At 42.5% G+C, this 22,156-nt stretch overlaps 1 protein-coding gene across 35 annotated transcripts in view; it reads left to right on the forward strand.

Moving 5' to 3' along the window:
- The window catches only part of RAD51C (RAD51 paralog C), a 42,562-nt gene extending 26,763 nt beyond the window's left edge, over positions 1-15,799 (forward strand). For 9 of the 35 annotated variants that reach the window (XM_089317271.1, XM_089317272.1, XM_089317273.1 and 6 more), the window contains 3 exons: positions 106-172; positions 1,917-1,977; positions 10,719-11,232. In XM_089317271.1, coding sequence (XP_089173397.1) covers positions 106-172; positions 1,917-1,977; positions 10,719-11,121 — 531 coding nt within the window. In that variant the 3' untranslated portion in view covers positions 11,122-11,232. Of the gene's footprint in view, positions 1-105; positions 173-1,916; positions 1,978-2,993; positions 3,343-10,718; positions 11,233-12,183; positions 12,248-13,237 lie in introns of those variants that run through there. The other 26 variants (XM_051824788.3, XM_089317289.1, XM_089317291.1 and 23 more) reach the window with 7 other exon arrangements.
- Positions 15,800-22,156: the final 6,357 nt, after the last annotated feature.

Consider the following 22,156-nt stretch of genomic DNA (forward strand, 5'->3'; position numbering starts at 1 on the left):
TGACTCCAACATCCCATTTGGGCACCGGTTTGAGACCTAGCTGCTTTCATACTTGATATTTTTTGGTAGAGACTCACCTCACTTTCTCACATTTTGTTTTTGTAGGTAATTTTAACCAATCAGATGACAACAAAAATAGAAAAAGACCAGGCCTTGCTAGTTCCTGCATTAGGTAGGTAAATTAATAAGATAAACAGTTATGGTTTAAAATATTTTTCTTACCTGTTTTATTTGATATTTGTTGAAATACTATAGGCCGCATGAGCAGAGACTGTATTTATCTTATTCACTGATAACTCTTATCACCAAGCACAGTGCCTTCAAATATTTAGTGATTCTTTTAATTATTTTTTACAAATATTTATTCATTTGAAAGGCAGAAAAATGGAGAGAGGGAGGGACAGAGAAAGAAAGAGAGATCTTCCATCCACTAAATCTCTCCCCAAATGTTGCAATAGCCAGGGTTTAGGTCAGTCTGAGACCAGGAGCCAGAAACCTCATCCTAGTCTCCTACCTGGATTGCAGGATTGTGTCATCTTCTCTTGCTTTCCCAGACCCATTAGCAGGAAGCTGGATAGAAAGCTGAGTAGCCAAACCTGCACTTCTTTATTGGATGCTAGCATTGCAAATGGTGACTTTACCGTTTGCACCACAATGCTAGCTCCCCTTTTAGTTATTTAACAGTCATTTATCATCAGGTATCTATCATTTGGCAGCTATAGTGTCAGATACCAGAGATATTTGTATGATGACTCTTGCCCTCAGCAAGCTCACCATCTTAGAAAGAAGGATGAATCCATTTAAATAAAAATCAAACTGCAGTAAATAGACACGTGACTGTGTCTCAGAACTCAGTTTTTATTTCATTAGAACACAATACTACAAGATTGATTTACATTAAAATCTTTAAGAGTGTTTTCTTAGAATTTTTACTTTGCTTCTGAGAGTCAGAAATATGTTAGTAGGTCTGATTAAATGGATGATTGATAAATATAGTGACTCAAACTACAAATTTATTTTTTTAAAGATTTATTTGTTTATCTGAAAGAGTTACGCAGAGAGAGAAGGAGAGGCAGAGAGAGAGAGGTCTTCCACCCGCTGGTTCACTCCCCAGATGGCCGCAATGGCCGGAGCTGTGCCAATCCGAAGCCAGGAGCCAGGAACCTCTTCCAGGTCTCCTAAGCAGGTGCAGAAGCCTAAGGACTTGGGCCATCTTCTTCTGCTTTCCCAGGCTATAGCAGAGAGCTGAATTGGAAGTTCGAGCCAAGACTCGAACCAGTGCCCATATGGGATGCTGGCACTGCAGGCAGCAGCTTCACCCATTACGCCACAGCGCTGGCTCCCAGACTATAATTTTTTATTTATTTTTTTTTTTTTTGACAGAGTGGATAGTGAGAGAGAGAGACAGAGAGAAAGGTCTTCCTTTGCCATTGGTTCACCCCCCAATGGCTGCTGTGGCTGGCGCACTGCGCTGATCCAAAGCCAGGAGCCAGGTGCTTCTCCTGGTCTCCCATGGGGTGCAGGGCCCAAGCACTTGGGCCATCCTCCACTGTACTCCCGGGCCACAGCAGAGAGCTGGCCTGGAAGAGGGGCAACTGGGACAGAATCCGGCACCCTGACCGGGACTAGAACCCGGTGTGCCGGCGCTGCAAGGCGGAGGATTAGCCTAGTGAGCCACGGCGCCGGCTTCCAGACTATAAATTTCTAAAAGCAAATAAAGGATAATGATTTCCATTATTTTGCTAAATAGGTAAAAATTTATTAATTTTAGGATATTACTCATTTCTCATCTTTTTCCAACCAAGTGTACTCTTGTGGTAAATTAAGAAAAGTAAGAACTAAATTTGGTCAGAGGCATTCTGAGGAACTTTATCCTAGTCAGTAAGGCAATATACTGTTATACTCTTTTCTTGCAGGAGAAAGTTGGGGACATGCTGCTACAATAAGACTAGTCTTTCATTGGGACCAAAACCAAAGGTCAGTATAGAAAAAAGTTAATAATCCTGAATGTTGGATTAATTATAATGAATACTTACCTGTTTCTTAGAGCTAATCCTGTGGAGATATATAGTAACCCGTGAACTAATGGTTTTGTTGCTGTGTCTGCCATTATCTAGAACAAATGCAGAAACACATTATATGCACAGTTAGCTACATAGGAAATTCTTTGGAATATTTGAATGATGGGGTGCATGCACCTGAAAGGAGTAGGTGGATAAGGAATGCCACTTTCAAAAGTCCTTTGAAATCATTTATTAGCCTTGCAGAAGGAGGTGAGTACTCTATGTTCCTGGAAGGGATTGAAAGAAAAATAAAATCAGGACAAAAGAAAAACTTCTGAGGTTAGCTCTAGGACTAATTTATGTGGAAAATAAGATGGTTTTTCTTAGTTGCTTAATATAGTTCTGCAAAATTTTTTTTTTTTTTTAATTTTCTTACTCTGCTTTTATTACCCAGTTACTTACCTGCCTTTCACAAGTATTGTTCTTTAAAATAAAATTATGGCAGCATGAAACCTTTGTACTTGTTTTTAAAGCTGCTGAGCAAGTGAACAAAACAGCTTTCATTTTCTTTAAAATAGACCATTGAAAGCTGTGAAGTCTTTTATCCTACACTTCTAGAAATACCAGACTTATGCCAGCCTCTCTGCTTTGTGATTAATTGGCATAACCTAGAGAACTTGGTTTGGAAATGCACTAATAAAGGGTGAAATTGAGGCAGCATGTGGGCAAAAATGGAATAAAGGGTCCCTTAAATGCATATTAGGCCTAAGTCAGTGATATGATCTGTTTCTTAATCCGCATTTTAAAAAATGCAACTCAACCAAGTGAGGTTTTACTGACCCTAAGCCCACAGCAGAATTGATTACACTTCTGCATTCATCTTTTGCAATTGATTCATGCAGTATGTGTCTCCTTTAAAAATTACCTTTAAAATGGTAATTCCAATAGTTTATGGAACTTTTTTCAGCCATGATATCTACTGCTTTACAGACAACATCTCCCGGGCCAGCACTGCGGCTCACTAGGCTAATCTTCCGCCTGTGGCACTGGTACCCCAGGTTCTAGTCCCAGTTGGGGTGCCGGATTCTGACCCGGTTGCTCCTCTTCCAGTCCAGCTCTCTACTGTGGCCCAGGAGTACAGTGGAGGATGGCCCAAGTGCTTGGGCCCAGCACCCGCATGGGAGACCAGGAGGAAGCACCTGACTCCTGGCTTCTGATCAGCGCAGCACGCTGGCTGAGGGGACATTTGGGGGATGAACCAATGGAAGGAAGACCTTTCTCTCTGTCTGTCTCTCTCACTGTCTAACTCTGCCTGTCAAAAAAAAAAAAAAAAAAAAAATTGACATCTCCCCCTTAATTCTGTAAGTATGCATCTGTGTATAGGTTGAGTATTCCTTATCCAAAATGCCTGCGACTAGAAGTGTTTCAATTGTTATTTTTTTAAATATTTTGGTGCATTTGCACACACATAATAAGATATCTTGCTATAGGACCCAAGTTTAAACACAGAATTTATTTATGTTTCATATACAACTTATACACATAGCCTGATGATAATTTTATACAATCTTTAGAATTTTACTTATTTTATTTGAAAGGCAAGAAGACATAAACAGAGAGAAATCTTCTATCCCCTAGTTATTCCCCAAATGATTACAACAGCTAGAGCTGGGCCAGGCTAAAGACAGGAACGTGGAACTCAATCCAGGTCTCCCATGTCACTGGCAGGAACTGAAGTACTTGGCCCATTACTTGCTACATCCCAGGATGCATATCAGCAGGAAGCTGGAATCAGACTAATTAAACAGTCACTAATAGGGTACATTAAGGATTTTAAAAAATAGGAACAAAGCAAGATATGTTATCTTTTTTATGAGCTTATTGGAAAGAAAAGTTTGCCACCTTTGTCAAATTCTAGAAGTTAGTGTTCATGAGGTAGCTAGGAGGTCATAAAAAATCGAGATTTTTTTTTTTAAATATTTGAGAAGCAAAAAAAAAGGAAGGGAGAGCTCCAATCTTTTGACTTGTTTCCCGAAGTGCTTGCAATGGCTGTGGGCAAAGCCAGGAACTGAAAACATAATTCAGATCTCCCACATGGTGGTAGGAACCCAGTTACTTGACCCTTCACCACCTCTTCCTAGGGTCTGTAATACCAGGAAGCTTGAGTCAGGAGCCAGAATCTGGAATCGAACCTAAGCACTCCAGTGTAGGACATGACATCTTAATTGTCAGTGTCAATGTCTTCACAGTGAGGCTAAATGCCCATCCCATACTTACTTTAAAGAGTTATCCATTGTAGAAATTCAGTTTCTTATAAATTCTTCCAAAGAAATTGGTGGATAGTATGGAATATTAACATTGACTATAGATAGATTTTGGGGAAATCTTCTGTTCTGCATAAATTTCCCTGTATCCCATACTGTCATTTTTTAAAAAAAGATTTATTTATTTGAAAGTCAGAGTTACACAGAGAGAGGAGAGGCAGAGAGAGAGAGAGCGAGAGAGAGGTAGGTCTTCCATCTGATGCTTCACTCCCCAATTGGCTTCAATGGCTGGAGCTGTGCCGATCCAAAGCCAGGAACCAGGAGCCAGGAGCTTCTTCTGGGTCTCCCACGTGGGTGCAGGGACTGAAGGACTTGGGCCTTCTTTTATTGCTTTCCCAAGCCATAGCAGAGAGCTGGATCAGAAGTGGAGCAGCCGGGTCTTGAACCAGTGCCCATATAGGATACTGGCACTTCAGGCCAGGGCGTTCACCCGCTGCACCACAGTGCCGGCCCCCTTACTGTCATTTTAGTGAGTGCTTATTGTAGGTATTTTACTAGGAACTTCATATACAACATTTCAGATCATCCCTGTATTAACTCTTTGAAGACTCTATACCTATTATTAAAAGTTAGAGAGCAAAAGCTAGAAAGGTTAGCTAACTGTATTAGCCAGCTTTTCAATACTGCAACTAAATACCTAAAAGGAACAACTTCGGAGGGACAAGAGTTGATCAGTTTAGTTTGGAAGTTCACAGTGTAAAACTGGACAGCCTCATTAGTCTGGCTTGTGCTGGAGGCTGGCAGTGGCAGAGTGTATGCGGAGGAATGATCACATGGTGAGCCAGGAAGCAGAATGACACAGGGAGCACTTTCTTCCCCTGTGCTCTATGAGGTCTTATAATGTCGTTATGATTCAATTATGGGACTCTTCCATAGCAACCTAATCCAATCCAGTCTCTTCTCAAGGCTCCACCTTCAGATGCCATAATTGGATTAGCCTCTGTGTCAATTATTAGCCTTAACTGTTCATATAAGAATTTGAAGGGTTCTCATGTCTGCATGAGTTTGGAGAGCCGAGTCCTCCTCAATCCATTTGCTATTTAAAAATGGCAAATACTAGCTTCCATTTATTTAATATTTCTTAGTTGGCCTTTATTGTGCAGAGCACTGTATACATAGGCATATTCTCATATTATTTTACTTTATTTTTCAAACCAACCACCCTATAAATGGGTAGTAGGATCCACATTTTATAACTTACTCTATGGTAGACTCATTTGCTTTTCTCCTATAATAACTGTTTCTAAAAGGTAATTATGGTATCGCATTGATTGCCAGCAAATCTAAATGTATAGCCTTTATTCTCTTAAAGTAAAATCCTTTTTCTCCAACTCTTTTTTTCCAGTCTGCGGATTTATGATTCTTTTTTTTTTAAGATTTATTTATTTATTTGAAAGAGTTACACAGAGAGAGAAGGAGAGGCACAGAGGGAAAGAGAGAGAGAGAGGTCTTCCATCCAGTGGTTCACTCCCCAATTGGCCTCAATGGCTGGAGCTGCGCCGATCTGAAGCCAGAAGTCAGGAGCTTCTTTTGGGTCCCCCACGTGGGTGCAGGGACCCAAGGACTTGGGCCATCTTCTGCTGCTATCCCAGGCCATAGCAGAGAGCTGGATCAGAAGTGGAGCAGCCGGATCTTGAACTGGTGCCCATATGGGATGCCGGCGCTTCAGGTGGCGGCTTTGCTCACTGTGCCACAGCCCCAGCCTCAGATACATGATTCTTTTTTTTTTTTTGACAGGCAGAATGGACAGTGAGAGAGCCGGCGCCGTGGCTCAATAGGCTAATCCTCCACCTTGCGGCGCCGGCACACCGGGTTCTAGTCCCGGTCAGGGCGCCGGATTCTGTCCCGGTTGCCCCTCTTCCAGGCCAGCTCTCTGCTATGGCCAGGGAGTGCAGTGGAGGATGGCCCAGGTGCTTGGGCCCTGCACCCCATGGGAGACCAGGAAAAGCACCTGGATCCTGGCTCCTGCCATCGGATCAGCGCGGTGCGCCGGCTGCAGCGGCGGCCATTGGAGGGTGAACCAACGGCAAAGGAAGACCTTTCTCTCTGTCTCTCTCTCTCACTGTCCACTCTGCCTGTCAAAAAAAAAAAAAAAAAAAAAAAGAATGGACAGTGAGAGAGAGAGACAGAGAGAAAGGTCTTCCTTTTGCCATTGGTTCACCCTCCAATGGCCGCCGCGGCCGGCGCACTGCGCTGATCCGATGGCAGGAGCCAGGTGCTTCTCCTGGTCTCCCATGGGGTGCAGGGCCCAAGTACTTGGGCCATCCTCCACTGCACTCCCTGGCCACAGCAGAGAGCTGGTTGGAAGAGGGGCAACCGGGACAGAATCCGGCGCCCTGACCGGGACTAGAACCTGGTGTGCTGGCACCGCAAGGCGGAGGATTAGCCTAGTGAGCCACAGCGCCGGCCTCAGATACATGATTCTTAAAATGTGTGCACTTTGTGGTCAGAATAAGTCGGCCTCACTTAATGTAATTAAAATTGTTTTGTTTTGGGGGTGGGTGTTTGACTCAGTGGTTAAGATGCTGATTAAGGGGCCTGTGGATTGAGCCACTGCTTGCAATGCTGGCATCCCATATCAGAGTAAACAGTCTGAGTCCTGGCTACTCTGCTTCCCATCCAGCTTCCTGCTAATGTGCCTGAGAAGGTAGTGGTTGATTGCCAAAGTACTTGGGCCCCTGTCACCATATGGGACGCTCCTGTCTTTGGCTTGGCCCAGCCCTAGCTGTTGCAGCTATTTGAGGGAGTGAACTAGCAGATGGATGTTCTCTCTCAGTTGATAGCCTTTCAAATACATACATCTTTTTTTTTTTTTTTTTTAAATGATGCTGGTTAAGATGTCCATGCCCCATACTGAAGTGCCAGGGTTTGATTCCTGGCTTTGGCTCCAGTCCCAGCTTCCTGCCAATGCAGACCTTGGAAGTAGTGATGACTCAAGCACTTAGACCCCTGCTACCCACATGGGAGACTTGGCTGAAGTTTCCGGCTTCAACCTGGCCTGCTCTTGGTTGTTGTGGGCATTTGGGGAATAAATCAGCCTATGGAAACTGTCTCCCTTTCTACCTCTCAAATAAAATTTAAAGTATATATAGTTTGTTCTTTATTGTTTAAAACCAGATACCTTTGTTGTTAAAGTTGTGTGAAGTCTTACATGCTTTCTATAATTTATCAGGAAAGGATAGAAATAGAAACTCATACTGAAAATAGTTAATAAATATCAATACTTTACATTTAAGCAGACAAACTAAAAACCATGAATAGTCGAATTTATATTGAGAATTGAACTCAAGTATACTAATCTCATGCCCTAGTCCCTATCCTTCATCAGTAACACCTGATTTTTACCCTTTGATTAATGATAGAATAACATTCCAACAGATATTAAAAGAAATACTTTTGTCTCTGTCCTTATATTATGTGGGTTTTCCTCTAATTTGCATATTCATAATATGAGGCCAAGATTGTTCAGAATTACACTGCTGTTTGCCAAGAAGATCTGGTGGTAGAGTGGAGTAATGTATCAACACCCCCACACAGTGTTTCATATGTGTGCTCAGCTTAAGAGCACAAATTGTGCTGCTGTCTTGTTTCTTCCTGACCCAAACTATGTAGTTAAGCCATATGTTAAGCTTCATCTCAGCTGTGGCTATGAGCCAAATGGTTCTTTGGTTTAGTTTCTTGCTTAAAAAAAAGATCTCTTGAGATTCAGGCTGACATAGAAAAATTTATTTTCCCCTGGAAATTTGATGAAGATTTTCAGCCTGAAAACTTAGTGCTCCTTTGACTTTAGGATTCTTAATAAATGTGTGAATATTTCTTAACAACTTATTAGTTTTTAATAATTCCTTCAGAAAAGTCAGATGATTTAGGTACCCTTTTGGACATACTGGTGAGATAAGGTGATTTAGATGCTAAAGATTATCTAGTTTTTTCATTGAATCAAAAAAATTTTTAATGAGGCAGTTTGAAATCTATTTCCTCTATTTTTGTTATTTTTTTCCATTAAATATAGAATATCAACCCTGAAGCATTGTTAAAATCTTACAATCCCTCTCCCTAACACAGCTATTCCTATATTACATATGACTTAGTTGTTACTTTATTTATATATGAAGTTGTAATTGTGAAGTACATGACATTTTGGATTCTGCTGTTTTTGTCCTGAAAGTACAAAACTTGAGCAGGAAGCTAATGGCCCCTGGTCTCTGATTGCCTTTCTTTTGAATTGTGTCTGAGGACGACAGAGGTGATTTCAGAACAACAGAGTAGCAAATCATAACCAAAAAGTCCTTATTGAATTGTTTTTTTTTTTTTTAATTTTTTTTTTAAATGTTTGGGTTAAAGGGCTTTTTTTTTTTTTTTTTTTTTTTTTTTTGACAGGCAGAGTGGACAGTGAGAGAGAGAGACAGAGAGAAAGGTCTTCCTTTGCCGCTGGTTCACCCTCCAATGGCCGCCGCGGCCGGCGCACCGCGCTGATCCGATGGCAGGAGCCAGGAGCCAGGTGCTTTTCCTGGTCTCCCATGGGGTGCAGGGCCCAAGCACCTGGGCCATCCTCCACTGCACTCCCTGGCCACAGCAGAGGGCTGGCCTGGAAGGGGGGCAACCGGGACAGAATCCGGCGCCCCGACCGGGACTAGAACCCGGTTTGCCGGCGCCGCTAGGCGGAGGATTAGCCTAGTGAGCCGCGGCGCCGGCCTGAATTGTTTTTGAAAACAAATTAACATGTTTTAAAAGATTTATTTCATTTATTTGAAAGGCAGAGTAAGAGAGAGAGAGATCTTCCATTCACTGGTTCACTTCCCAAATGGCCATAACAAGCCAGGAACCTGGAACTCCATCTGGGTCTTCCACATGGGTGGCATCTTTGGCAGTAGCTAGGCCATCCTTGTCAGCCAGGAGCTGAAATGGCAGTAGAGCAATAAGGACTCAAACCATTGTTCATAAGGGATGCGGGCATTACAGGTGTTGGCTCCATCATCTGCACCACAATACTGGCCCTACAAACCAACATTTTGTCATTTTGTGATATGCAATTAAATGCCTCTTAGAACCTTGACAGTCAGATATATTTTTTTTTTAGAACCTGGAATTTTTTTTTTTTTTTTGGACAGGCAGAGTTAGACAGTGAGAGAGAGAGAGACAGAGAGAAAGGTCTTCCTTTTACCATTGGTTCACTTTCCAATGGCCGCTGCGGCCGGTGTGCTGTGGCCGGCGCACCACGCTGATCCAAAGCCAGGAGCCAGGTGCTTCTCCTGGTCTCCCATGCGGGTGCAGGGCCCAAGCACTTGGGCCATCCTCCACTGCCTTCCCAGGCCACAGCAGAGAGCTGGCCTGGAAGAGGGGCAACTGGGACAGAACCCGGCGCCCCGACCAGGACTAGAACCTGGGATGCTGGCGCCGCAGGCGGAGGATTAGCCTATTGAGCCGCGGCGCCGCCCTAGAACCTGGAATTTAAAAAATTATGGTGAAAATATATGTAACATAAAATTTACCACTTAAAACATTTTTAACTGTACAGTTGACTGACATTAAGTACATTCATACTGTTGTACAATCTTCATCACCATCCATTTCCAGAATATTTCCATCTTCCCGTACTAAAACTCCATACCCATTAAACACTAACTCCCTATTATCCTTGGCCTATAGTCCTTGGCAACCAACATTCTACCTTCTATCTCTATGAATTTGACTACTCTAGGTGTATCATATAGTCGAATTATGTAATATTTGTCTTATAACTTTGCTTATTGCATAATATTGCTTATTTCACTTAGCCCAAAACCTTCAAGTTTTATTTATGTTGTAGTGTGTGTCACAATTCCCTTCTTTTTTAAGCCTCAGTAGTGTTCTGTTCTATGTATATAGTGCCTTTTATTTATTCATGTGGTAATGTACACTTGGATTGCTGTTGTCTTTTGGCTACTATGAATAAGTTACTTCAGTTTTAAAGTAATTTTAAAGATTTTGTCAGGGCCAGCGTTGTGGTGTAGTGGGTAAAGATGCTGCCCGCCATGCCAGCATCCCATATGGGCACTGCTTCAACTCCCGGCTGCTCCACTTCCAACCCAGTTCTTTGCTGTGGCCTGGGAAAGCAGTGGAAGATGGCCCAAGTCCTTTGGCCCGTGTACCTGCATGGGAGACCCAGAAGAAGCTCCTGGCTCCTGGCTTCAGATCAGCCCAGCTCTGGCTGTTGTGGCCATCTGGGGAGTGAACCAGCGGATGGAAGACTTCTCTCACTCTACCTCTCCTTCTCTCTGTGTATAACTCTTTCAAATAAATACATAACTATTAAAATAAGATTTTGTTTATATTTTTTTTTTTGCTGTCACAGTATTTGAATTGTAGTTAAGAGCTTAGAAATTTCTCTCTCTCTCTCTCTTTTTTTAAGGGGGAAGGTCCCAAGTGGGCCCCTGCCTGCTGTCCTCCCTGGCTCCAGAAACTTCTACATAGGCCTTCACTGCTTTCTGGTTACTCTCCTCTTTGTGGGACTGCTGAGCATCCTTACCCTGCTTCTTCTTCTTTTTTTTTTTTTTTTTTTTTTTTTTTTTTTTTTTTTTTGTCAGGCAGAGTTAGACAGTGAGAGAGAGAGACAGAGAGAGAGGTCTTCCTTCCATTGGTTCACCCCCCCAAATGGCTGCTACGGCTGGCACGCTGCACCGATCCGAAGCCAGGAGTCAGGTGCTTCCTCCTCATCTCCCGTGCAGGTGCAGGGCCCAAGCACTTGGGCCATCCTCCACTGCACTCCCAGGCCACAGCAGAGAGCTGGACTGGAAGAGGAGCAACCGGGATAGAACCTGTACCCCAACCGGGACTAGAACCCGGTGTGCCAGCGCCTTAGGCGGAGGATTAGCCTAGTGAGCTGTGGCACTGGCCTAGAAGTTTCTTTCTCAACAACTCCCAGCTTTAAGTTTTCTGTTATTCACTTTGAATAGTATATAACGAAATCTACCTAAACAGACCTTGTTCTATCATTACACTGATTTTTTTGGGGGGGGGGCATAATCATTTTAAAATGACATGTCTTCCTACTTTCTTTTCCTTGCTTCCTTATTTATTTATTTGAAAGTCAAAGTTACACAGAGAGGAAGAGAGAGAGAGAGAGAATCTTCCATCTGCTGGTTCACTCCCCAAATGGCTGCAATGGCCAGTGCTGGGCCAAGCCAAAGTCAGGAGCCAGGAGCTTCTTCTGGATCTCCCACATGGGTGCAGGGAACCAAGAAGTGAAGCAGCCCAGCACCCATATGGAATGCAGGTGTCTCAGGTGGTGGCTTTACCTGCTATACCACAATGCTGGCCCCTCCTAGCTTATTTCTATAATACAAGTATGTGCTACTTATTTATATTGCAGTGATTTATCTTCTGTAATAACATGAAAATATACAATTATTGTAGAAAGGTTGGGAAATATAAAAAGACTTTCTTTGTAGTAACAGCTATTAACTTCTTGATTGTAGTCCAGTTTTTCTGTATACAGGTAAATACATACTTACTCTTAAATGTGGAATTATCCAGTATAATTTTCACTTGATATATTAATATTTTCTTATCATTAAATGTCTTCTTCTACTGTTTAAGTAATATCATAATTTATAAAATAATTTATTTGAATTAGTCATTGGACTTCTGGTTGCTTTAAAATTATACTTAAATAAATTCTGTTGTAATTATATGCAATAATTATTAACATGTGGATACAGGTATTGTTTGAAATGTTGTTTTAAAAATATACTTCTTTCCTTTCTGTGTCTTTAGGCAAAAATAATATAGTAAAAACTGTTACTTTAAATTATGAAATTGGTTGAGCTAATTAACTAAAATCATGTGTTTGTGTGTATATGTTCTTTTTCTCTAAGCAGGTTGGCAACATTGTACAAATCACCAAGTCAGAAGGAATCCACAGTACTGTTTGAAATCACAGTCAGTATTTTTTGATTAGAGTGGGATTTTGGTGTTAGTGGGCAGTAATTATCTGAAGAGAGCATTTACAAATTGCTTCTGTTAACTTCTGTAGGCAGCAAGCATATTTGAGGACAGCTTTTAATGCTTAGAACATTATCCCCAAAATAGTAATATACACAGAATACTGTAGTCACAATTGGACTGAAATTTATTCTTCAGAACAGAGGAAATAACTTATTTTTGGGTTGTGTGTTCCATGGCATATGTGATATCTGGATATTAAAGACTTTTAAAGTGAAAGTTGCTGATGATTTTCAGAAAAGAAAAAATATCAACATTACTTGTTTTGGTCTGTAGATAATACAGATGTATTATAGCCACCAAATGTAGCCCACTTTAAAATGTTAATTTTTCTATGAATTTACATCATAGAACACACACTTTTGGCTGAAACGTGTACTTATTGGTAGTGTTTAAACAAGTATATCATTGCATCTCATTTTTGTAAGAACAAAAACAGAAATGGAAAAATATTTTGCCTCAGGATTGTCCATTAAAGTCTTTTGCACTGTCCAGGTGCATTTACAATGTGTTAGTTGGAAAATTTTGTTTTAGAATAATTATGAAAATAAATTTATAAAGAACCTAAGTTAGTACTTCCCTTCACTTGTTCCAACAGATGTAATTATGAAGTTTGTTAGGATTGTACTTATAATTATTTTTTAATATAACCATGTATTTTATAATGCATTGTAGTTCTGTTTGTGTGTAAATAAGTGTGTGTGTGTGTGTGTAAATACTCTAATACAACTCTGGTTTGGATTTATATCTAATGTAGATCTGGCTTGGACTAACCATGAGGTTTTATCATCCTCTTCATTTATAGTACATGATAAATTATGTCTCAAGACTGAAGTATCTTTCTTATTAGTTACTTTAAAACATTTAGATGAACACTTTTTTTTTTTAAAAGTTCCTAAATCATGTTTGTATATTTTCATCTTGCAGTCTCAGGGATTTAGAGACGCTGTTGCTACTGCATGTTCATTGAAAACAGAAGGTTCACTGAATTCCCGGAAGCGGTCCCGAGAACCTGGGGAAGAACAGTAACCCAGGAACTAATCTCAAATATGCAAATACATTGATGCTATAAAATTCAGTGTGTACAAGTAATAGACTGTGGCATGAATGAAACAAAATTATTTGAAGTGAATGGGAAAAATAGCTAACAAATATCAGTCTTTGAAAAAGTTTTACAAGTTCTACAGTTATACTTTTCCCTGTTTTAATTTTCAGTAACATTAAATAGAGAAGATATAAGTATTATATTTCATAAATGTGGAAAACTTATTTATTGGCCAGGTTATTGTTCAGACTTTTTCTTCTTTCTTGCCAATAACTTAGAAGATCCTAAGAAAATGTTATTTTCATATTTTTATTGTGTTCTCTTTAAATGTAGCTTTGATAATCCTTTTTTTAATCTGAATTGCATTCATGATTTTTTTTTTAAAAGATGTATTTATTTATTTGAAAGTCAAAGTTACAGAGAGAAGGAGAGGCAGAGTAAGAGAGAGAGAGAGGCTTCCATTCGTTGGTTCATTCCCCAACAGGCCACAATAGCCAGAGCTGTGCCGATCGGAGCCAGGAGCTTCTTCCGGGTCTCCCACATGGGTATAGGAGCCGAAGGACTTGGGCCATCTTTTACTGCTATCCCAGGCCATAGCAGAGAGCTGGATTGGAAGTGGAGCAGCTGGGACTAGAACCAGCACCCATATGGGATTCCAGCAGTGCTGGCTTTACCCGCTATGCCACAGCGTCCACCCTGATAATTCTTTTTTGAAAAACTTTTTTTGAAATATTTATTAATTTATTTGAAAGGCAGTGTTACAGAGAGGCAAAGGCAGAAAGAGAGAGAGGTCTTTCATCTGCTGTTTCACTCCTCAGATGGCCACAACAGCTGGAGCTAGGCTTATTTGAAGCTGGGAGCGTCTTCCAGGTCTTCCACGTGGATGCAGGGGCCCAAGGACTTGGGTCATCTTCCACTGCTTTCCCAGGCCATAGCAGGGAGCTGGATCGGAAGTGGAGCAGCTGGGACCTGAATTGGCGCCCATATGTGTTGCTGGCACTGCAGGCAGCAGCTTTACCCACTATGCCACAGTGCTGACTCCTTTGATAATTCTTGAAAATGACCTATTTTTATTATTATAAAAAGAAATCAGCACTGTGTATCATTATGTTCAGTTTTATGAGTAGGATACACATTTTAGATGACCAAATTTATTTTGGTGACCTCAATTCTAAAATCTAAGCCATTTGTTTAAATTTTTAAAAAAGATTTATTTATTTGAAAGTCAGAATTACCCACAGAGAGAGAAGGAGAGGCACAGAGAGAGAGAGGGAGGTCTTCCATCTGCTGGTTCACTCCCCAGTTGGCTGCAACGGTCAGAGCTGCACTGATCCAAAGCCAGGAGCCAGGAGTCTCTTCCAGGACTCCACGTGGGTGCCGGGATCCAAGGAATTGGGTCATCTTCCACCTCTTTCCCAGGCCATAGCAGAGAGCTGGATCTGAAGTAGAGCAGCTGGGACTCCAACCAGCGCCCATATGGGAAGCTTAACCTGCTACTCCACAGTGCTGGCCCCTTGTTTAGTTTTTTTTTGGTGTAATTTTGTAATGTTAAGGGGAGGACATTGAAGCTATTATATAGAAATTGTTTGGGGGCTGGCATTGTGGTATAACAGGTTAAGCCATTGCCTGCAATGCTGGCATCACATATGGGCAATGGTTTGAGTTCTGGCTGCTTCACTTCTGATCCAGCTCCCTGCTAATGGCCTGGGAAAGCAATGGAAGATGGCCCAAGTGCTTGGGCCCCTGTAGCCACGTACGAAACCTTTAAGATGCTCCTGGATCCTAGCTTTTGCCTGGTCCAGCCCTGTCTGTTGCAGCCATTTGGGGAGTAAACCAGCAGATGGAAAATCTCTCTAACTGCCTTTCAAATAAATAAAGTAAACTTTAAAAACTGGAAAAGAAATGGTTTGGAATATATGTCTTCCAGAATAGTCATATTGATAAGCTTACAATTATTTTTGTTCACATTTTAGGACACTTTTGAAACATGGTGGGATCCATTTTAGAATGCTTGGTATATTGACATTTTCCTTTGAAAATCTTTACCCTTGGGGCTGGCGCTGTGGCACAGTGGGTTAATGCCCTGGCCTGAAGCACCAGCATCCCGTATAGGCGCCGGTTCGAGTCCTAGCTGCTCCACTCCCTATCTAGCTCTCTGCTATGGCCTGGAAAAGCAGGAGAAGATGACCCAAGTCCTTGGGCCCTTGTACCTGTGTGGGAGACCCGGAAGAAGCTCCTAGCTCCTGGCTTCGGATCAGCAGAGCTCTGGCTGTTGCGGCCATCTGGGGAGTGAACCAGCGGATGGAAGACCTCTCTCTTTGTCTCTGCCTCGCTCTGTAACTCTGTCTTTCAAATAAATAAAATAAATCTTTAAAAAAATTTTAAAAAGAGGAAACAGCATGTTAAAAATAACACATTTATAAAAAGAAAAAGAAAAAAGAAAATCTTTACCCTGCCTGAATAAATTAAAATTTTCAATTATTGAATGGTTTCAAAATCATCCAAAAATGTTTTGGTACTTAGATGTTCTGAATCCATTCAAAACTTTGGTTTCCTGTGATGAGATATATTTAAATAACCAATTATTATATACTGTAATAACAGTATTTTTCAGATTTTAGTGGTAGGTGGTATATCCTGTCCCAAGTAAACGCTAAATTTATAAAATTTTTTCAGCATGGGCTGGCGCCGTGGCTCACTTGGTTAATCCTCCACCTGCGGCTCTAGCATCCCATATGGGCACCGGGTTCTAGCCCCAGTTGCACCTCTTCCAGTCCAGCTCTCTGCTGTGGCCTGGGAAGGCAGGTGGAGGATGGCCCAAATGCTTGGGCCTCTGCACCCACATAGGAGACCAGGGAGAAGCACCTGGCTCGTGGCTTTGGATTGGCACAGTGCCGACTGTAGCGGCCGTTTGGGGAGTGAACCAACAGAACAAAGACCTTTCTCTCTGTCTTTGTCTCTCATTGTCTATAACTCTACCTGTCAAATAAAAAAATTAATTAATTTAAAAAATTTCTTCAGTATAAGCATTCTGTAAATGATTATACATAGAATAGCCACAGTTTACCAAGATGTTTTGAGAGTAAAAGCAGGTACTGGTTAATAATTATACCAGTATAGTGGACATAAGCCAGGTTGTTCAGGAAAATCAAATATGTGGTCATTCTAACTATATAAGACTAATTTCAAATGACTACTGAGGGGCCGGCGCCACGGCTCACTTGGGCTAATCCTCCGCCTACAGTGCCGGTACCCCAGGTTCTAGTCCTGGTTGAGGCACCGGATTCTGTCCCAATTGCTCCTCTTCCAGTCCAGCTCTCTGCTGTGGCCCAGGAAGGCAATGGAGGATGGCCCAAGTGCTTGGGCCCTGCACCCGCATGGGAGACCAGGAGAAGCACCTGGCTCCTGGCTTCGGATCACCTGTCGCAGCAGCCATTTTGGGGGTGAACCAGTGGAAGGAAGACCTTTCTCTCTGTCTCTCTCTCTCTCACTGTCTAACTCTGCCTGTCCAAAAAAAAAAAATAAAATAAAATAAAATAAAAAAGAAAAGAAAAGAAATAATGATCGGGGTTAGCGCTATGGTTTAGTGTGTAAAGCTGGTGCCTACAGTGCTGGCATTCCATATGGGCGCCTGTTTGTGTCTTGGCTGCTCCACTTCCAATCCAGCTCTCTGCTATAGCCTGGGAAAGCAGTAGAAGATGGCCCAAGTCCTTGGGCCCCTGCACCTGCATGGGAGACCTAGAGGAAGCTCCTGGCTCCTGGCTTCGGATTGACACAGCTCCAGCCATTGCGGCCAATTGGGTAGTGAACCAGTGGATGGAAGACACACACACACACACACACACACACACACACACATACACATACTCATACTCTCTCTCTCTCTCTCTCCCCCCCCTCTCCCCCTCCCCCCTCCCCCTCTTCCTCTCTCTCTCCCCCTCTCCCCCCCCTTCCTCTCTTCCTCCCCTCCCTCCCTCTCCCTCTCCTCCCTCTCCTCTCTCTGTATAACTCTGACTTTCAAATAAATACATAAATATATAAATATTTTTTAAAAAGCATGATCCTTGGATGATTCATATCCAAATTAAAAATTGAAAAGCATTGTGATAGACTTATGCTACCATTTAAAACAAATTTTTATGTAAATGAATTTATTAATACATTAGAATCTCAGAGTGACAACAAATGCATGATATAAAACAATTAAAATTTTTTGTCATTTGTTTATTTGAATGAGAGAGACCTCCCATTAGCCAGTTGCTCCCCAGATACCCTCAATAGCCAGTGCTGTTGGTCAAAGCCAGGAACCTGGAATTTGTGTCTCACACATGGGTGGCAAGGACCTAACCACTTGAGCCAACACTTGCTTCCTCCCAGGGTGTGTATTAGCAGGAAGGTTGGGAATCAGGGGTGAAGCCAGGATTTGAACCCAGATACTCTGATAGGGAATGCAAGTATCACAAGCAGTGGCTTAACTACTGTACCAAATGCATGCCTCTGTGCTACTATTTTTAAAAAATATTTATTTATTTGAGAGGTAGAATTATAGAATAAGAGGGAGAGACACAGAGAAAGGTGTTCCATCCTCTTGTTCACTTCCCAAACGGCTACAACAGCTGGAGCTGAGCTGATCTGGATCCAGGAGCCAAGAGCTTTTTCTTGGTCTCCCACACAGGTGCAGGGACCCAAGCACTTGGGCCATCTTCCAGTGCTTTCCCAGGCTATAAGCAGAGAGCTGGACTGGAAAAGGAACAGAATGAGACACGAACTGGTACCCATATAGGATGCCAGTGCCACACTGCCTTCTACGCATAGCCTTGGCCCCTGTGCTACCGTTTTTAAAATGCATTCATAAATGGTCATTCCCATTTTTGAAACCATGAATAAAAGTTCCTTAGTTTTTTGGAAACTTTGATTTTCAAAGATGATTATTTCTTATTCAGTTATTAAATATACATAAATACATACTTTCTCCTGCCCCCAGCATTATCTGTTAGTTGGTTTTAGCTCATTATGTGATAGTACTTGTACTCTCCACAATTTGTATGGGCTTGCCACCTAATGTAAAATTGTTTAAAATCCTACTTGCTGATAGATCAGTGATTGCATTCAGATTTCATCAAAAATATAATCAAAACATTATATTGCCTTTTATTGTATTTCATGCCATTGCTGAAATTCATCCTTTCTCGCAATGAATTTACATACATAAATAAACTTGCAGGCATAAACAAAACCATTTATTTGCAGTGTCTTTTTTATTTTACTTTCACTTTATAGTATGAGTTGGCCACAGTAAAACACAAGCCATTAATGTAATCTAAAAATTACTCATTCTGGGAAGAAAAATACTACTAACCGTTCACAATTTGCTTTGCTTTGAGAAATTCTTTCTACTCTGTGTACTTTGGAAATGAATTTGAGTCTAAAAAAGTTCTTTATTTGTTTTAAAGATTTATTGATTGATTTATTCATTTATTTGGAAAGCAGAATGACACAGTGAGAGACAGACTCCCCAGTCTGCTGGTTCACTCCTTAAATGGCTGCCAGTGGTCAGGGCTGGGCCAAGGCAAAGCCAAAAGACAGGAACTCCATCTTGGTCTCCCATTTGAGTGGCATGGGCCCAAGTACTTGGGCCATCTTCTGCTGCCTTCCCAGGATCAGAAGTAGAGCAGGGGCTGGCACTGTGGTACAACAGGTAAAAGTTCTGGGATGCCAGCACTGCAGGCCAAGGCATTAACCCACTGCGCCACAGCACTGGCTGCACTGTGGTACAACAGGTAAAAGTTCTGGCCTATAGCGCCAGCATCCATCCCATATGGGTGCCCGTTCGAGTCCCAGCTGCTCTACTTCTTATCCAGCTCCTTGCTAATGTGCCTGGGAAAGCAGTGGAGGATGACCCAATTGCTTGGGCCCTTGCACCCACGTGGGAGACCTGGATGAGACTCCTGGCTCCTGGTTTCGAATCGGATTGACTCAGCTCTCATCATTGTGTTCATTTGAGGAGTGAACCAGTGGATGGAAGATTGGTCTCTCTCTGCCTCTCTTTAGCTCTGCCTTTCAAATAAATAAATAAATCTTTTGTTTTTTTAAGCAGCTGGCAGTCTGATACGGGATAGTGGCATTGCAAGTAGCAGCATAACTCACTCTACCAGAACACTGGCCTCCCTCAATTAAGTTACTAAATATATAAAATTTGAATTATAGAATTAAATGCTCAGGTAAACTGTTCAGGGTTTTGTTTATTTTAAAAAAGGCTTAAGGATTCAAATGCAATTATTGTAGACCTTATTGCTGGAAGAAACCCTAAAGATCATCTCACGAATATCACTAATTAATCATAAATTTCTATACTTTTTCAAATGTGCAGATTTCTTTGGCTAATTTTTTTAATTAAAAAAAATTTTTTTTTAAATTTTTTGACAGGCAGAGTGGACAGTGAGAGAGAGACAGAGAGAAAGGTCTTCCTTTGCCGTTGGATCACCCTCCAATGGCCGCCGCGGCAGGTGCGCTGCTGCCGGCGCACCGCGCTGATCCGATGGCAGGAGCCAGGTGCTTCTCCTGGTCTCCCAGGGGGTGCAGGGCCCAAGCACTTGGGCCATCCTCCACTGCCCTCCCGGGCCACAGCAGAGAGCTGGCCTGGAAGAGGGGCAACCGGGACAGAATCCGGCGCCTCGACTGGGACTAGAACCTGGTGTGCCAGCGCCGCAAGGCGGAAGATTAGCCTAGTGAGCCATGGCGCTGGCTAATTAAATTTTTTTTTGACAGGCAGAGTTAAACAGTGAGAGACAGAGAGTTATAGACAGTGAGAGAGAGACAGAGAGAAAGGTCTTCCTTTTGTTGGTTCACTCCCCTAATGGCCGCTACGGCTGGCGCTGCACTGATCCGAAGCCAGGAGCCAGGTGCTTCCTCCTGGTTTCCCATGTGAGTACAGGGCCCAAGCATTGGGCCATCCTCCACTGCCCTCCCGGGCCACAGCAGAGAGCTGGACTGGAAGAGGAGCAACCAGGACTAATACCCGGCACCCCAACCGGGACTAGAACCCAGGGTGCTGGTGCTGCAGGTGGAGGATTAGCCTAGTGAGCCATGGCGCTGGCCCTTGCTATTTTTTTTTTAAAGATTTTATTTAGGCTGACGTCGCAGCTCAATAGGTTAATCCTCCGCCTGCAGCACCGGCACCCCAGATTCTAGTCCCTGTTGGGGCACCAGATTCTGTCCCAGTTGCTCCTCTTCCAGTCCAGGTCTCTGCTGTGGCCCAGGAGTGCAGTGGAGGATGGCCCAAGTGCTTGGGCCCTGCACCCGCATGGGAGACCAGCACCTGGCTCCTGGCTTTGGATCAGTGCAGTGTGCCAGCCACAGCGGCCATTGCGGGGTGAACCAATGGAAAAGGAAGACCTTTCTCTCTGTCTGTCTCACTGTCCACTCTGCCTGTCAAAAAAAAAAAAAAAAATTTTATTTATTTGAGAGGTAGAGTTACAAACAGTGAGAGGGAGAGACAGAGAGGTCTTTCTTCTGTTGAGTTACTCCCCAAATAGCCACAATGGCCAGAGCTGAGCCAATCTAAAGCTATCAGGCAGGAGTTTCCTCTGGGTCTTCCATGTGGGTGCAGGGACCCAAGCACACAGGGTATCTACTACAGCTTTCCCAGGCCATAACAGAGATCTGTATCTGGAGAGGAGCATCCAGGACTAGAACCAGTGCCCATATGGGATGCTTGGCACCTCAGGCAGAGGATTAACCTACGCCAGTCCCTCTTTTGCTAATTCTTTCTTGGTTTTACAAAGACCTTTTATTGAATTGTCTTTTTTCCCCAAAGTATTAATGACTTTTAGCTTTAATTTTAAGTATATACTCAAAACTTTAGCATGTTTATATAGTGTTCTATATTTATGGAACTTTTTTTTGAAGATTTATTTATTTATTTGAAAGTCAGAATTACACAGAGAGAGGAGAGGCAAAGAGAGAGGTCTTCCATCTGATAGTTCACTCCCCAGTTGGCCACAACAGCCAGAGCTGCGCTGATCCGAAGCCAGGAGCTAGGTCTTCTTCTGGGTCTCCCACATGGGTGCAGGGGCCCAAGGACTTGGGCCATCTTCTACTGTTATCCCAGGCCACAGCAGAGAGCTGGATGGGAAGAGGAGCAGCCAGGTCTTGAACTGGTGCCCATATGGGATGCTTGTGCTTCAGGGCAGGTCATTAACCCACTGTGCCACAGCGCCAGCCCTGAACACTTTTACATCATTTCATTTTATCCTTTTAGCAACTCTGTATAGTAGACATGGTAGGCTGGCCTGTTTTCTTCCCTCCCTCCTTCCTTCCCTTCTTTGCTGCCTTCCCTCTCCTAACACTATTTACTACTTGTTGAATCAATAAATATCCAAATAAGATTTAGAACAGGTTCTTTTTCAAATGGCCAGATAAAAATAATATTTGGTCATATGTAAGTTGGTGTTTCTGAGTAAATTTAAAAATACATAGTTTAGAGGTGAGCATTTGTCATAACAAGTAAGATACAAGTTAGGGCACTCATATCCCTCATCAGAGTGCCTGGGCTCAATTCTTGGCTCTTCCCTGTCTGATACCCTGGGAGGCAGGTGATGACTCAGTAGTTAGGTCCCTACCACTCCCATGAGAGAACTGAATTGAGTTCCTAGTTCCTGACTTCAGTTCCTGGACATTGCAGGCATTTTGGGAGCGAATAAATGTATGAGAGCTGTCTCTAAAAATTTTAAATATGTCATTGTTTTTGGTTTTAATTTTGCCTTTTTATTGTAAAGCTGCTATAATATGAAATTTGCCAT

This window comes from Oryctolagus cuniculus, chromosome 17, assembly GCF_051225735.1.
Source record: "Oryctolagus cuniculus isolate XC-2025 breed Fujian yellow rabbit chromosome 17, ASM5122573v1, whole genome shotgun sequence".
Classification (NCBI taxonomy): Eukaryota; Metazoa; Chordata; class Mammalia; order Lagomorpha; family Leporidae; genus Oryctolagus; species Oryctolagus cuniculus.